The sequence below is a fragment of the Gallinula chloropus genome (genome assembly GCF_964237585.1).
Source record: "Gallinula chloropus genome assembly, chromosome: Z".
In the NCBI taxonomy this organism is placed as follows: Eukaryota; Metazoa; Chordata; class Aves; order Gruiformes; family Rallidae; genus Gallinula; species Gallinula chloropus.
Window position 1 is genome coordinate 57,468,501 of NC_140089.1, and position 17,525 is coordinate 57,486,025.

The 17,525-nt window shown below is 45.2% G+C and overlaps 1 protein-coding gene across 1 annotated transcript; it reads right to left on the bottom strand.

Moving 5' to 3' along the window:
• Nucleotides 1-1,438: 1,438 nt before the first annotated feature.
• Nucleotides 1,439-10,256, bottom strand: LOC311203724 (protein PRRC1-like; the record flags this gene model as incomplete). The annotated part of the gene is made up of 6 exons (XM_084278482.1): nucleotides 1,439-1,546; nucleotides 2,439-2,446; nucleotides 3,399-3,501; nucleotides 5,697-5,854; nucleotides 6,791-7,177; nucleotides 10,163-10,256. 6 exons carry the CDS (start codon nucleotides 10,254-10,256, stop codon nucleotides 1,439-1,441), a joined length of 858 nt encoding a protein of 285 aa, XP_084134608.1.
• Between the last annotated feature and the right edge of the window lie 7,269 nt (nucleotides 10,257-17,525).

Genomic DNA, 17,525 nt, shown 5'->3' on the forward strand with positions numbered 1-17,525 from the left:
CTAAATATCTTGCATTCAAGAAAAACCCACTCTGATTCTGGAAGAGACAGGCATAATGGGAATAAGGGTAACAACTGCTGCCCAATGACTCACTGCCACACCATGCACAACTCAACTGAAAAATGTACCAGCAACACCAGGAAAATTTAACTCTGAAAAGTATGAAAGCAAGCAGTGTTTTTCTGTTGAAGTATATACAAGCACAGTTCTCTTTCTACAGGAGAGTAGAATTTGATCTAATGCAAGTTAAAAGGCTTGCAGTTGTACTGCATGCTGTCTGTTTGCTGGTGGTTAACAACATAAATATGAAGGCTCTATGAGCTTTATTAAAGACTGAGTGGCAAGATCTCAAAATAGACACTTGTTCCTAAATGACGTGCCAGATACTTTGCTCAATTGCTAACGTGCTCACACAGACACCTCACTGGTGATGCCATTTTGTTGGCATTAGATGACACTCAAACACATCTGGGAAGTAAGCTAAAGAAAGGAAAATGAGCCTTTGGACGGGTAAGAGTGCTTACTGCACCTCCTAGGTGCACTTGCTTAGTGCATTACTTGAGCTACAAGACCTCCTTCTGCACCTAAGGAAGAGTGAGGATTCTTATCTATCTAAACATTTGTGAGTCATGGAATCAGATTGATGACAACAATTCAATAATTAAAGCTGTACTTCCTTTTCTGAGGGAGTACTTTGAGGTTATTTTTTCCTTGGTTAACTTCTTCTTGGAATATTTCTTCTTCTTTAACAAGAATTAAAATCAGCGGCTCAAGTGCCATGTACTGCAGAATGAAGACTCCCAAGGAAGAACTGCTTTTCTACAAAGGCCTGAAAATTTTTAGACAATGCATGACTCAAAAATATTTTTGATCCTCATTTTATAAACTAAGAAATTCAAGTGTAGCTACTACCAGTAAGAGCTGACATCATAAATTAAATCTTAAATCCTAAGTCTTAATCCAACATTAATAAGAAAACAGAAAACTCGCCTGCTGAACATATTGCAAAGGCACTGGTGTTGCTTGGGTAAAAGCTTCCAGATGAATTCCATGAATTGGATCCTCGATAATCAGACATCCAATGTCAAACCACCTGCAATGACAGCCAAGTTAGAGTCTGTTGAAAAGCAACATGTTAGCCCTTGAATGATGACCGTTTTACAACCTCTAATACAACTGTAGTTAAAAATGTAACAATGACTTACATCAAGGCATCCCAGCATTTTTCAAATCAAATTTGCATGTATCAACTCATGTATATATAAAAAACTGAAGTGCCTGTGTTCCCTTGTAAAAAATTCTACGGCTCCGGTTGTTTCATGTATTTTATATGTGTCTACATATAAATGACATTTTATTCTTTAAAGCACTGGAAGCAAGACCCTTTGAGTCAATGAGAAACAACCCTCTCCCCACCTCAGGGATATATTTCAAGTTCTCACTTGTCAGGAAGCAATTCCTCAATGAAGTTTTCTACCGATACAGCAGGCTGTTTTTCATGGATTACTCCAGTCCGGCGCAAGCTGTCTATTCTTTCTTGGGCTCCCTACATGGGAACATGATCTGTTAGACAACATTCTCTTTCAATCACATCATACAACACTCAGAGATGAGTGCAAAAAACCCCTGTGGAGCAGAATTTTCAAGTTAAACAGAAAACAGCGATTTAAAAAAATTACTCTTTTTATTCAACAGTAGAAAAACCAAAAAAGTCATGAAAAAGCACCATAGCCTTTCCCAAACAGGAATCTCAAACAGTAACACAAGCTATGATAAAACTCATGTTTGAAAAGCTGCACAATGCATTCCTACATACTAAATCTAAGAATGGAGCTGTTCAGGAAGATCCTTGGCAAGTGTTGATCAACCTGTCTTTCACCTACAGAATTAGTTGGGAGACAACCCAGTCTCAAAGGCTCTCTTAACTTCTGATTACATTTTTCCTATTCAATTTCTCATGTTTAGTTTTCATCCCAAAGTACTGTGCTAGTGACAGACTAAGAACAAATGCCTGATACACTTTCAAACTACAGTCATATCACAATGCATGCCAGATGTGATGGCAATCAACTGCTTTAGAAGAAAACGGACATAAATGTTCTTCACTGCTGTGACCGCGTTTGCACAAGAACCCCAAAGGCTATTCCAACAAGCAGCTTCAGAATGATCTAGTTACACCAAAAACAAGAAAAGGAGAAGTCTCCCAATGCCACAGACTGACATTCCCCTTAGGGAAAATCAGATTTTTCTGGGTCAATGCCCCATCCCTGGAAGTGCTTAAGGTCAGGCTCGATGTGGCTTTGAGCAGTGTGGTCTAGTGCAGAGAGTTTCAGCCCCCTCTGCTGAGGACAATTTGTAAGGTCACTTCCAAACCAAACCACTCTCTCATCCTACGTTTCCATTGCCCTTCTCTGTGCTGGAGGTACTTTACTACTTACTTTTAAACCTGCAGCGTAGCCCACAGGTTGTACTTTAGTAAAACACAAAATTGTGACTACCACAATGCTGCTCCTTCCTATTCATTTTAAAGCTCTAACTGAGATACTATGCTTTTCATTCCAGGCTCAATGCTCAGCAATACTTCACAAAATCACAGAATCATACGACTGGAAGAGACCTTTGTAGATCATCAACCCTTTCAGTAAACATTTCTTTCTAATATCCAATCTAAACCTCTGCTGGCGCAGCTTTGTGCCATTTCCCCTTCTCCTATCTCCTCTCACCTGGCTGAAGAGACCATTGCCCACCTCCCCACAACCTCCCTTCCTGTAGTTGAGACTTTATTAGACTGTTTTAGCCTTTTCAATGTTCTTCCCAAGTGTTTCAGGAACTGCTTCAAGTTTGCTGAGCTTCCTAAAATAGTATAAATACTGTTGGGCTAGAAAAGCAGAACAGCTGAAAGTCAGAAGAAAGCCTCAAAAGCGATGTAAACACCGTTGTGAGCACGCTTACCTTTCGGCTTGTCGACCCTCAATGCGATACCTTACACACCGGGATTTAATCACCAGATCCAACAGAACACATACAGCATATTTTAAACTCAATTCCATATCACTCCCTCAAACAGAGAAACAGGGAGGGAAAAAAGTATGTGACTTCCAGATTACAGACAAGGACTTGTCACCGTTTTGTTCTCTGTAACTTGCTCATCTCTCACAACCTGAACTGAAGGGTATTACTATGCTACTACCTAAACTACAGCAGAATACACAAGTAAATGAACCTTAAGACGCACATAAAAAAATCAGCCTGCAGAGTGAGAGTCTCACTGGACAACGCACCTGAGAAATCACCACGTAACTGTGACAGAATTAACACACTCTCCAGATAAACTTCAAGTGCTGTTACATTAATCTAACATTCTATGCATTACTTAATGGTTTGTCACAAATACTTACTGATATATGGAACCATGCCAGGGTCCAGCGGTGTAATCATGGTCTCCACTGAATGTTTGGGTTTATCAAGAACAGACTTCACCATGGGATTCTCAGCTACACCCTAAACATAAGCAAACAGACTTCCATATTATTTTCTCGTTTTTCCCCAAGAAACTCACAATAGCACAGTTAAAACCCAACCAAACAAAACCCAAGTATTAAGCTGCTTCGTGGTCTTCTTACCACATTTACACTTTGTAATGCCTGGTGCATCTCACTCGCCAGCACAAATGCTGCAAGACGTGACTAGGAGTGCATGACTTTTCGGATACAGCAAAGGCCAAATATCATCACCGCCATCCTCTCACGCACCAATGCAGAAACAGGCCTGCCAGTGATGGTGGGCAACACACTTGATTTCCTCCTATTCTGGGACGGGAAGTCTTGAACATTTAACAAATACTAATTACAGCTATCATCAGACTCGGTAGCTAGACTCAAACTGTGACAACTCCAACTGAAGAGCCTCTTTTTTATGACCTTACAGACAAGAGGACCTATTTTTGAATGGCCCATTACTAACAAATATTTTTACAGCTGAAATTGAGCTGAAATTCCTCAATTTATAAGTAGATTCTAAACAACGCTGAAAAAACGCTCTATCTTCTCCAGCCAAATCCCAGGTGGAGCTGCTGACAGACCTAAAAGTTCATTAAATGTAAGCACAAACACTGACAGGGTCTTGCTGGCCTATTATCTACCTTGAGGGACATCTAAAAGAATGGTGTTGGATTTCTGAAGAACAGCAGAGCAAAAAAGGTAGTTCAATCGATTTCAAGAGCAGAAACAGAGATAACTGCAGCACTGCCGTGTATGCACTTCAACAGAGAATCCAGCTTGCATTTCTGCAACAACTGACAGTTAAGCCTCACAGATTCTGTCTGATGTTTAAAAACCTGACTCTGACGTGTGCTTCCACACATCCAACACTTGACAGCTTCAGTACAACTAATGATTCCTCATTCTTCCACCTAGGAAATTCTCAGAGGTCATGGAAAACACAGAGCACGTACAACATTTAATACTCCAATCAAAGAATCTACATTTGGGTTGAAGTCAATCATACACATTCTCCAGAAACAGACATAGGTCACTTGCTGGATCCTACTGGTATACAGGCAACAATAACGTGGATGAGATTGGCTTTTCAACTAATTCACTACTGCCCTTTCAAACGGGCTACAAAATCATGTCACAAGGAAAACCTTCTCTTCTGGAACACTACCTTCTATCGCAAAAAAGCAAGAGGAATATGGTGACTGGAAGACATTTCTACTTGAAGACCAAAGAAGCTGTCTTTTTATGATTATAAGACACGTGCCCTAGAAAAAAGCAGCACGACAACTCTGCTCTCACCATACTGATGGACGATTAATCTTGCTCTTTAAGACTGTAGCACTGTCAAGATCACTGGAGTAAAGGGGGGCTCCCTCTGCCACATCACACACAACTCATTCTTCCAGATTTTCTTCTTCAAAAGGCTTTGAAAGCCCCTCCAAAAGTCTCCAGTCCCACTGGGACGTCAATCTTGATTCTTCCTTCCGATTTACTATCGCACAGTACAGATAGTAGTGTTGCTCCTGAAGGCAGCTCAGAGCTCACACACAGTCCCTGCATCTTTCTGCCACAGCCTTCACGACGCTACTCAGATGTAGCATGTCACAGCTCCAAAAAGGTTACAGGCTCATGAGATGCTGTCAGTTGTTGCTGCTTTTTTCCTCTCTACGATCAGATCGCACCACAAGGATTATCTGTTCTGCATTATACACTCCGTGCCCTCTAGCGGAATAGAAAAATCCTACAAAATACCACAGACACCTCTTAAGAAACCCCTCCTCAGTGGAAGAAACACTTATTTGCCTCTCCCTGAGGAGACTTGTTTGGTTTAGAACAGGAAGGACTTGCATCCCCTAAAAAACCAATTCAGTTCATTAGGAAATGATAAAAAAAACCAGGATGTACAAAGAATCAAAGAGGTTCTGACATTTCCCATGATTTAAGGGCATGTGACAAAACCTCTAAGGTAGAAGGATCTCCCTGTCACGAGCACCTAGACGCCTGCATTTATGTAGTCATTCCTCTTCTGGAAAGGAAAGAAGCACAGTTTCAGCAAACGCGCCTATTAAAAACAGCCACCTGCAACTGAGCACAGAGGAAAGACAGGACCTAGAGCAACATGCACTTGAAAGTTGTATCTTGTTAGAGACAACAAAAAATGGTAGTTCCTCCTGAAAGGTAACATACAAAACCACAGAGCTTTATAAACCCCCACAGCCCTCCAGCAGGTGTTCCACCTTGGGCAGTAGCTACTCTGGGGTCTTCAAGCTCCTCAGGAAAAGTGATTGCAGAACCAGTTCCAGGAGCCAAAGGGGAAGAGAAAGTTGCTTGCTGAGTAATAGGATCTGCGAAGACACCTAGGAAGAGGGAAAAACAAGACACAAGTACTGCGTTTCATTTCTTATGCCGTAGCAACATGCAATTGTTTTACAGGAAAATGAACAGGAAGAATAGAATAATACTGGGCTGATTCCTTTCATTTCTTGAAGGCCCCAGAACAATCCTGCTTGTTAGAGTTTAGCAGAGGCAACTACTGTGAATGAGTTCAACAATATCTGCTCATAGAACTGAGCCTACCTGCACCTGATGTGTAAAATTAAACAAAGACATGTTAGCTTAAGAGTGGTGCTTTTTATTGTCTTCAAATTTCCATAGGTCTTTGAACAGACTGCTTAAAAGACATGTCACAAACAATGGTTAAAGCCTGACTCAACTGCAGCTGAAGAGCTAAGTTTCCATTAGGCTAGTAGAAAATCACCTCAGTTCAGCAACTACAGCACTCGCTTGCATGGCAGGCAAGTATTTTTCACTGTCCTGATGCAATTTAGTAGCCAGAAGCAAGAAAAGAGAAGCTACTCTCATGTGACGGACGACTTCTTACAGATAGCGAGCTTCTCAGAACAAAAACTTGCCCATTAGGAGATTACAGCCTGAGATACCTTACCATTCCGTGGAAATACAATGGCTGAAATTGCCTCTGAGCTGAACAGCAGCAACACAGAAATAAATGGTCAGCTGGGCTTTCCTGGGCACATTTTAAAATACTGCTCTCAAACACTTTTCTGTGAGCCTGAGTGCTAGCAGAACTCTGTGGAAGAGGACTCTTGTCCTACACCGTGATCGTACTTCAAAGGCCATTCTCCATTCCTCTGAGCGCAGCTACTCAGTAATTAAGTGTCACAAGAATAATAAAGAAGCTGAACTTGTGGGACTCTAGCAGACTGCTGAAGTAGCCACCCAGGAGACCCCTCATCCTGTCTCACAAGCACAAAGGTCTATATACAAAAAGTTACCTGTGACGGGAGGTGCAGAGAATGATGGCATCAGTGGGCTCTGTGGTGCTCGACCAGCGTGGCCTCTGGTGATATCATACGTTGAAGACATGGAAAATCCTGAAATCGGGGGACCAGCAGGAGGTGCAGGAAGACCAGAGCCAGCAGTAGAGCTTAATGAAGGAGCTGTAGAGAACTGCGACACAGAGGTACTAAAAGACGAAGGGGCAACTGGAGGTCGGGCTGGAGTTAGAGGTGGCGCCATAGTAGAAACTGTTGCAGATGGCACAAGTGGAAAAGAAGATGAAGTCATCATAGGAGGAGGAAGTGGAGATGCTCCAGCTGCCAGAGGTGCTGAGCATTCAGGAGAAGATGACAGGCTTGGTGTAGCAAGGGGACTGGACAAAGCTAGGGGAAAAAAAGACAAATGGAATTTTAGAAACACCGAGCCTTCATCTCAGAGATTCAGGTATGTAATTGTTCAGCTAGTTTACAAGTAAGTTTTGACCAAGTCTGCTTTTCTCCTTTCAAAGGAAAAAAGTTTAGTTCTGCTTGAGTTTGCAACCACCACCAATTGCCCTCAATTTCTGGAGATAGTAGCCTGGAATCTCTTTTCTTCTCTGACCCTATCTGTCACAGCTAAAAAGACGAGTCAACATTTGACTACCCATTTTGTAGCAGATGAAGTGGGCCTCAGAAATTTCCAGCTAGCACGCTTCTTCCTGCTTCATCCACAGGAATAACAAAGATGCAGGAAGTGTCCCTCTTTAGATTAAGAAATGCACTCAGGGGACCTGTGAGGCTGGGACTTACTGCAGAGGTACAGGTCTATGAGATGGGCTGAGCACCAGGCAGCCCTCTCTTCTTTGGCACCCAGCTACTCAGGCTCCTAAACCCTCTGCTTTCTGTGTTTCAGTCTGGCCCCCAGCTGATCCTTGGATAAGCCAATTTTGTTCTCTAAACCAAATTTAGACAGAAAATTAAGCCAGAGAAACAGAAAACACTGGTTTTTACAGCACTAAGCTGTTGGATCAGCTCAGATGTGAAACTGCACTCAGCCTAAACATTGATGACAGTCAAGTGACGTGCCAAGTTACCGTAAGGAGGTCGTTTCCAAACTTTATCACGCACACCAGTCAATAAAAAATGGAACATGCACACCCCCAACATAGCTACAAAATACTTACATGGGCCACTGTCCTAGTATATTCCATAGATTTTAAAACATACAGAACAGAAATATTAAAAGGATGAGATAAAGATCAAGAAACTCTTCTGCTCCCACTGAAAATTAGTATTTTAATAGTATATTCATAAAACAATATGTTATGTTATTAACGGTTAGCACACTATAGAATACCATTAATAATATTGTAGTGTGAGCAATGTCACTACAGAAGCCTCATCATTTTTACAATCTTGGGTTATCATCAGCAATTTGGAGGTCTGGTTCTATATTCCAATCATGGCTTTAATGGTTGTCACACCTGGAAAAGATGCCTTACAAAGACACACAGACCCAAATGAAAAGGTGTTGCTGGATGTGCTTACAAAACCATGCTATTTGTTTTCGTCTCCCAGCCATCAAGTATATGAAGGCTTATCTTGAAATTCAGGTAGCAAATGTTCATCTTCCTTGATGTCATTCAATTCTTCTGGAAAAATCATCAGAAGGTGTTGCACTTTGGTATTCCTAACAAATGGGCTCAAAATCCACCCAAACTAATTCATCTGGAAGATTTCTACATAGCTCAGGAAATTCTCTTTGCCAATTTACATGTACAGAGTGGAAAGGTTTTTTTGTGTGACACTTGCAATGATTTTGGCAACAGGAATGCATTGACAACGTAAACACTTTCAAATACCACTTTTCAAAACACCTTCTCAAACGCATGACTTTCTTACAAAGAAGTAGATCACTCCTCCTTAAAACACCACCTTTATCTTGAAGGGACAAACTGTAAGTGTGTTTTGGGGTTTTTTTAAATAACTACTGGGTAGCACACTGCTGATGGCCACTTGTCATCACAGAAAATGTCAGCGAGTCTGCAAGTCTGTTTTGGTACAAGAAGAAAGCTGAAGCCATATTTAAATCCCTTGCCACAAGACAACCAGCAAACCTCTGTGCGATGCACAAAAGTTTCACGGTCACTTCCTCTACCATTACAAGGTGCAGCTAAAAACAACCCCTACTATTTAAAGAGAACTTCTATAAAATTAACCACACTGCTGGCATCCTGTAGCCCTTTGTGCACCAGCTCCACTTTCACTGCTGCAGTAACTTGCCTATGAATGAGGCGGTCAATAAATGTCATGGGTGGAAATAGATCGGTAACCTTATTCGAGAATCCATTTTTAGCCTAGTCAAAGCAATCACTCCATCAATGGTTACTCTGAGGCAGTCTTAATAAAAACATGGCTTTTATTAAAGAAATCATTCACTGTTGAGGATGCAGCTTCTCCAGCACAGCCCTCCTTCAGCATTTGACAATAAAGTTGTTCTTTCTGTATTTCATTACTGAAACAGAATTTAGCAAAAACCATAAGCAGAAACACGTTAGGAACATCTGTACAGCAAACCTTCCATACTGTGATCTGTTCTCATGCTTGTTTCTTATAATCATCAGCAATGTTTTCTATGTCTCCTTCCAACAGAATTTCCTGACAAATCCATTTGTCAACATATTGTTTGCATTTAATATTACAGACATTTTTACCACGTCTCTGGTGGTTTCTGAAATATATGCCAAGAAGTATCTTCAATATGAGTAAAGCTTGATTTTTCTTCTTTTTTTAGATAAAACTATTATAAAGGAATGCTCTGGTATTTTCTTCCTGCACCCAATGGATCGCCCAGCACATCCTCCTGGGGCTAAGAGCGCTCCACTCGGGAGTCCACGGCACTAGTGTGACTCAAGGTAATGTTACCAGATGTGTCAGAAAACTGAGCATTCGGTAGTCAAGCACATGGGGTTCAGACTCTGGAAAAATCAGATTCAGTGCTCTGATTACCACCCACAACAGTAAAATCCAAGTGATCGTCCACGTTTCTCACTATCCCCCACAAGACTGTAGACTTGTTTGAACTCCCTTCTGTGCTGCTCATCTCACTGTGCACTGTACTGGCCAGTATTCCCTGTCCCCACGTCCTTAAAAACCCTAAGTGCATCCACATGACTTCATCAAAAAGTTTCAAGAATAATAAAAACATTTACACTACTCTCTGTCAGATGTATGCCATACTGCCATGAGAAAGAAACAAATTCTTCCCATCAGCCTGGAGAAGAGCTCTCTAGGTTGATCCCAACACCTCTGGATGAACTGCTGTGCTTTAAAAAGACATGAATAAATATCACTGAGTTTCTGAGGAAGTTTCTGTACCTAATGACCTACCTGTAGCAGCAGTGGTAGCAGCTGTAGTCTCCCCTGCTGTGTTTGGTGGGGGTGTACCGGGTGGAGTTGTCTCTATTCCACTCTCTTCCACCATTTTCCTTCAGCTACAGAAAGCTGTAAGACAAAAAGAAAGGAAAATAAAGAAAAAGCTTATCTTGAGAAATAGGGATAGTGTTTGCTGCAATACTGAGCTGTAGTAACTCCAAGAAGGACCTGTTCTTTTCAGAGCTGATGCATGACAGGATGCAAAAGGTGGCAAGAAGCGAGACAGAGAACGAAGTCTCCCCCTTCTGCCCGTAAAGAACCACAACTACCCCTGAAGTTGGAGCCCTCTCCAGCTTAAGCACTGCCCCAGATGCTCTCGACCCACCATCAAACTGACTGCAAGCACTTTCTCCAACACCAGGCATAGTGGCAGAGCTTGCAAGGGCCTAGGGCTCCAGACTCCGTGACCTGAACTCTATGACCCTGTCTGCTTAAAGGAGAAGCTAAAGAAACCTCCAGACACGCCACAAGAAACCAGGGAAATTTACTTCCAACCTACCTAGAAGTACAATGACATTCATTTACACTGAACAAGTTCTCCACTGCACACAATTCCTGTAAAATCCAGGTCTCGTACTGCTCTGGTGAGTATCAGAAGTGACAGTAATTGAAAACTTTGGCTTTTCTTTTGAAGGCCACATTACATTGAAAGTATCTTCCAGCATCTTTGACTACACCTGTACAGTGCACTACTTGTGGAAAAGTAAAGCGATGTGCTTATTTAAAACCCCCTAAATTAAGAGAAAGGCCTCAGGAGATGAAAAGGAGAGGATGAAAGACTAAGATTAACACCTGGAGATTTTTGTTCTTCAGTGCAGAGGAAGTCACCTAAAACCCCCTGCTTCCTCCCAAGTCTGGTAAACCAGACCGAGATTGTTTGTACCACTCCCTGAGGTAGCAATTCCATAAGGACATTTTAATAACATAAAAACCCTACAGAAAGGAATTTATGTCTGAAAAATTGGCAGGAAAATATTTTCCATCATATCCATTACCTCAGTAGCTACTGAGGACTGACAGCTTACTACATTTAACAAGTATCAGAGGAAAAGCCTTAGGTAATGTGTTGAGTAAAAGTACTCACAGGTATTTATAAAGAACTCCACTTACAAAAATACAGGGGGGGTTCCTCTAAAAAAAAAGAAAAAACCCTCACTGCTGTTTAAAATGTGTATACAGCTATGTTTAATGTAGAGGGAAAATTACTGTTATGACCAAACTGAAAAATACAAAAAGTAGGATGCCAGTGTTAGTCTGGACAGGCTAAGGAGCATCAAAAGCAAATGAAAGCATTGAAATCACAAAGGAGAAAGTGTATTTCCTCTTACAACCAGTATGTGTTGTAAGAGGAAATAAAGTAACTCAAGATTAAGCATTTGAGCCCAGACTCGGAAAGCAAGTATGGTTCCTGTGCAGCACACCTCCTAAAACCTCTGATGACCCAGGGACTGTGGGTTCTGAGTACCTTGAAAGTTTCTCTGCAGACGGGATGAAAGGGCCAGTAACTGCCTGGTGGGGAACAGACTGACCTTGACGAATGAGCACATCTCAGCATCCCTCAGAAAGGAGCTACACAGCCCTCCCCTAAAGTTCACTAAGCAGAAGAATTTGCAGTAAGATTTTGTCTTTTCACTCACCTACGGGAGTTCACGTTCCTCCTCGCAGAAGTATTTCTAAAGTCATTCTTCTTCCAATTATACACTGCAAACAAAGAGAGAATTTCCCACTGTGCAACATCTGTAATCACTGACCAAACCCTCCCAGAAACACTTTCTTTCATCAAGGCTCCTTTCAGCTGCTGCTTGATTTCACCTCTGTCGTAGTTTCACCCCGGCTGAGAGCCGAGATCCACGCAGCTGCCTGCTCCTTAAAGGAAAAGAGCAGGGAAAAGGGAAGGGGGGGAGGGGAGGGTAAGAGGTAAGGGAAGGGAAAAGGAAGGGGCAAATAACCCCAAAACCAAGAAATAAGAGGCCCGTGGGTTGGGATAAGGAGAGTTTACTAAGATAACAGAAAGATACCGTCTAACAATGCTGACAGGACTTTAGAGCAAAAATATATGAAGCTGTTGATACACAGTGCAGTTTCTCACCAAACCCACAACTCAGCCCGTGCCACCCAGAGCCGTCCCAGAACCCGACCGTCCCCCAAGAACCGCGCGTCCCGGAGCCGCCCTCGGCCTTCCTCCCGTCAGCCCCCCGATATCCTGGGCAGGACGTAACTGGCGTGGAATACTCTCTTTGGTCAGTTAGGTCACCTGTCCTGGCCTCGCCCCTCCTTTCTCATGAAGAGCTGAGAAAGTCCTTGACTGTCTGACAGCAATTAACAACATCAGCATTCCATCTGCTGCTACAAATGAATTTAACTCCATCCTGACCAAAACCAGGACAAGAGGGAAAATTACTGTTATTACCAAACTGAAAAGTGAAGCAAGCATTGAACAGCAATAGCAAGCCCAAACCTGCAAAAATTAGAGAAGCCTGAAGCCTAAATGCTCCCTATCATCCTTCTCCCTTTAGCTTACCCAACTCCTCACACAATCAACAATCTCCTTGTGAACTCCTGACTTGGCAGGGATGAACAAGAAGTTTGCCCAGGTAACACTTTGCTATACACCGAATTCTCAACAAAAGCCAGGTGTAGTTTGCAAATGCTGCATGAAAAAGCATAAAAATAATAAGGTGAAGGAAAAAGATGAGAGATGGAAAGAGAAAATTCACAAGAGAAAAGCAAAACTATGATAGGTGTAATTGGAAGCAAATAGCTCATCATCTTGAAAGAATCTAGAACTGCTGACAATTAAAATTGATCCTACAGGACATGTGGTTAAATACTTTCATCTGAACGGCCTATCTGAAACCACTTACACGGAAGAAACCAGAAAGCACTGGGCTGAAAGAACATGGAAGGCAAAGAACCCAACCAACCCACGGACTTTTAAACAATGTTCAGGCCTCAGCAAAGTTTCCAGTGAACGTTTCTACCCTCCCCTACGGGAGATCCAGGGAAAAAGCTCCCCAGTAAGATCAGCCTGCAAATCCTCAATGCCAGATGGGTAGGGAAGTGGCTGCTCTTTTCAGTGACTTAAAAAAAACAGTAATAGATAATTCTCCACTGTCCAAGCCACAAACACAACATTTGCAGCAACTCCTGCTGAAATCCAGCCTAATTTCATAAGGAAGTGACTTCTATGTCCTCCTGCCAAGTAGAACGCTTTGTATTACTGCACTGAAAACACAAAGGAAACTCAGACAGCCCAGTGCAAACAGGCACTTTCGGTGACAGCAACTGCGGCACTGCCATCTAGCGATTTGTGAGCATCAGCTCATCTCACAAATTTCATCCCCCTGCCACATTTAGCTAGAAGGCAATCTCGGTTTAGGCTTACATGGAAGTAAAAAAGAAGGGATATGGAAAAAAGAAATACAGAAAACCACAAGGGGTGAGGGGGAAGGGAGGGGAGCGGGGGACACGGACGGGACGGGACACACACCACATTCCCAACACATCACGCTTAAATTTATTATCAAGTCGTTACGTTTCCGCTAATATTTTGCAATAATCTGGACAACATGACCATACTTCAAAAGCATTTTTCAGGTTGTGACTCCAAAATATAGAAATTCACAGCCAACTATAACCTACAAATGCAGATGACCAAATTCCACATGGAAAAACACATTATCTAGAACGTGGTGGTATGTCAGAGTTTAGAAAAAGGAACTCTTTTCAGTCACCCTTAAATAACTGCTGCTTGTAGTGCAGTAGATGCTCCTGCTAATAAAGTCCTGTCCCCCCAATATACTTCATAACCCCAGGAGGAAAAACTGGTCTCTAAGCAGAGCCTCAAACAAAACAAACAGTTGGAATACTAAATTCAAATGCCATTAAAATGCTATTCTTGCCTGTAAGCGTAATACTGACTATTCTAATTGTGTGGAGCAATACTGATTACATACATTGTTAATATCTAAGCACAAGTCAACAACTGTCCAGAAGAGTGAGCTGTCATTTATTTATTTATTTAACTAAACAAATCGATTGCTTTGAGCCATTCCCAGCGCAAAAACCTCTCTAAATAAGATATTGCATCCCAGGTTGCATTACCTGATAGAGAGATTCCTAGGCACATACTTGGAGTCAACAGGAGAGAAGACAAAAGGAAAACCTTCAGTTGTTAAAGACAGAGTGAAGCTGACACAAAATAAAAAGACAACACTTCAGAAAACACCCCAAAACAACAGAGCTGAGCTGTTCCTATATCAAAGTTTCATCTGAAAAGTCCCTCACCCTACTTTATTCCATTTCAGACAGGCAGGGACAAAACTTCCTTCAGACTGGGGCCTGGTCAATACAGCCAGATCCCAGGGGACACGCAAAGCCTCGCTCTAGCCAAAGCAAGGGCACGGAGGGATCTCCAATGTAATCACCTTGGGTCAAACGACTTGTTCTAACACCTGCTGAATAGTCACAGCATAATGTTAATCACAACTCCCACATTAAAAAAGAAAAAAAAAAGGAAATGTTTACCAAGCAGAAACCACTTTGCCTCAGACCTAATGCTGTACCAATAGCTTGAAACACCAGGCATGACAGAATGGTTTAGCCTCATCCTACGACTTCTGCAGACAGTTACTGTAGTGCACAGATAGCACAAAACCCAGGCAGTTTTTCTAAGAGTTTCCTAGTGCCTGAGAATTATTTTGTTTCCCACATTCTTAGTGCCATTGTCAACCTTTGGGATTCGTTGCACACCCTTACTGTTGTTATTTTGAAATCATAGAGAGCTTACATAGCTCCACAAGCCACTGATGACCACAGAGAACTGTTGGTCTAGTATACAGTGTTATCTACATGGGACTACGTAAACCCAAAGACACAGCTACACAGAACCACATGCATTCAACCAGTTTGTACCAACTGACGTAGGGTAAATGTCATGATGCAACAGCTCCAGCACCTGCAGACGATTTTGCCCAAAAGAAACGTTTGTTTTTCACGGCACTATAAACGAACTAGAAAGGGCAAAGCACTGCAACAAGGTATCCTCCAGAAACAGACTTCCTGAAGCATCACTTCTATCCTATGCTAAGAGATCCTCAAGGGTAAGGATTTCTACTGCCAATCATGCTAATTCCAGCTAAAACCACAAGGGATCTAGCACTTCCAGCCTGAGCTGCAACGCTGGAGCACAGGGCCCTGAGAGCAGGCATCTGAACACTACCCAGTGCCGGGAGAAAGCCTGGTCACCAGGAGGGTGACTCGCAGGAGCAGATCACTATACAGGACCTAGCAAGCTATCAGGAGCTGGAAGTTCCGTGAAGTGCTGGTGGTTTCCAATACCACTGCCAGTCATCACTGAGGCCGCAAGGGGTCTTGCTCTGTAGCTTCATCTGCCTCACAACCCACAACCGTAACGCTGCAAGAAGCCCCAGAGCCTGCCAGCAAGGAGCACTGGGGCCAGTGCAGCCTTTCTTTAGAAGGACAAGACGGTTCAGAGTAAGGGCAACAAGACAGACTGCCTACACCAGAATCAGTCTGGTGAGGGGCAGACACCGTGCAGTCGCAGGTGTGCTGCCCAAGGGGGGAAAGTCGCCCCGACGGGACGGCTGCCGGAGCTCGTCCCGGGGCGGACCCCGCCGACATTCCTCACACACACAGCCCGGCAAAGACCTCAGCGACCCTCCGCCCCACCTGGCACAACCTCCCGCGCTGCCCCCAGGACCGCGTCTTAACATCCGGACCTGCCTACAGGGCCCCAACGGCCCCAGACGGCACCCGGGACCGGGGGACACCCACCGCTCGCTCCGGGATGCCGCCCACCGCCCAGCCTCACCCGCCCAAAGCCTTCCAGACGCTCCCTCCCCGCCGCCGCCGCGGACGACGGGTGCCAAGGCGTGCCCTCCTCCCGCCGCGACACGGGGCCTCACCGAGCCCATCCTCCAGAGCCCACCGCCTCCTCCCGCTGCGCACCGCCCAGACATTCTGGCCCAGCCAGAAGGCCGCGGCCCCGAGCACCTCCGGGTGGCCCCGCCTCCCAGGAAAAGGCTCCTTCGGGCTCGGCCGCAGGAGCAGCACAGCTCCCCCGCCACGCTCGCAGCGGACCTCGCGTCACGTGGGGGTGCCGGTCCCGCAACCTGCCCCCCACCCCCCTCCCGGCCCGCTGCGTGCCGCCTCAGGCTGCGCAAGTCGGCAGCTGCCCAGCTACCCGTAACCCTCGTGCCTTCATCCTCTGCCAGCCGGAGAGAAAACAGTTACTTCAGTTTTACAGCCTTTACAAAGCACCAGGCAACCCTCCCAGCTGCCCAGGGTTTCCCCCACAACTCACCTCTGCTGCTGCCAGTGCACTTCCTGGGTCCAGTGAAGGTGGTGGACAGCGCTGGGGTGGCGAGTGATGGGGGTGTGCCCCAGCTGCTGGACCGGCTCTGGTGTTGGCAGCTCCTGGGCCCAGGTCTAGTTTTCCTGGGAGGGTGGCCTCTTGGGGGGCTGGGAAGAGTCCTGGGAGCCGCTGGCCCTCCTCTTTGCTGCTCGTCTTGGTCTCCCAGGGGCACGGTCCCTGCCCTGGCTGGCACTGGAGGGACCTGCCACAGCCTGCCCCAGACCCGCCGCCGGCTCTTCACGCTCCCCGTGGATGGGAGAGGGGGCGTGGTGTGGGCTGGTGGGATGCCCAGCAAGAGCAGCGGCCGAGGTGCTGGGGCGCTCCTCTTCCCGAGCCCCTGCTGGGCTGCTGGAGGGGGCTGGTCCAGGGGCAGGAGAGCCGGCTCTGGAGGCAGCAGGATGGGGGGCAGAGGTGGGCCTGCCCTCCCGCGCCTCGGCTGCAGGGCCATCCTCCAGGCCCAGGAGACGTCGGGCCTCCCTGCGGCAGCGCCGCACGGCGACACTGATGAGCCGGCGCACGAACGACACTGCGCGCTCCTGCAGGCTGGGCTGCAGCAGCCGGACCAGCACGTCTTCATCCAGCCCGTATAAGCCCAGGACGGCCCGGATGAGGTCCTCCAACACATCTGCTGTGGAAGGCTGCCGTTGAAATGTGGCCCTCAGGTGTTGTTGTAGCCACGGCAGAAAGCGTTGGAGGAGGGCTGGGTGCTCGTCAAAGAGAGATGCCCAGGTGTCTGGCTGCAGGCCACCCACTGTAGCCCTGGGCACCGTCTCCACCGCCGGCGGCTGGGCAGCTAGCGGGCGAGGGGGGCTGTCGGTCCCCGGGTGTGCGGGCGCTCCTCCAGCTGCAGGTATGGCAGGCCATGTTGAGTCCTCTTGTGGTGGTCTGATGTGGACCTCTTCAAATTCATGGTCTGCCCGCACCGAGTGCAAGATGGATTGT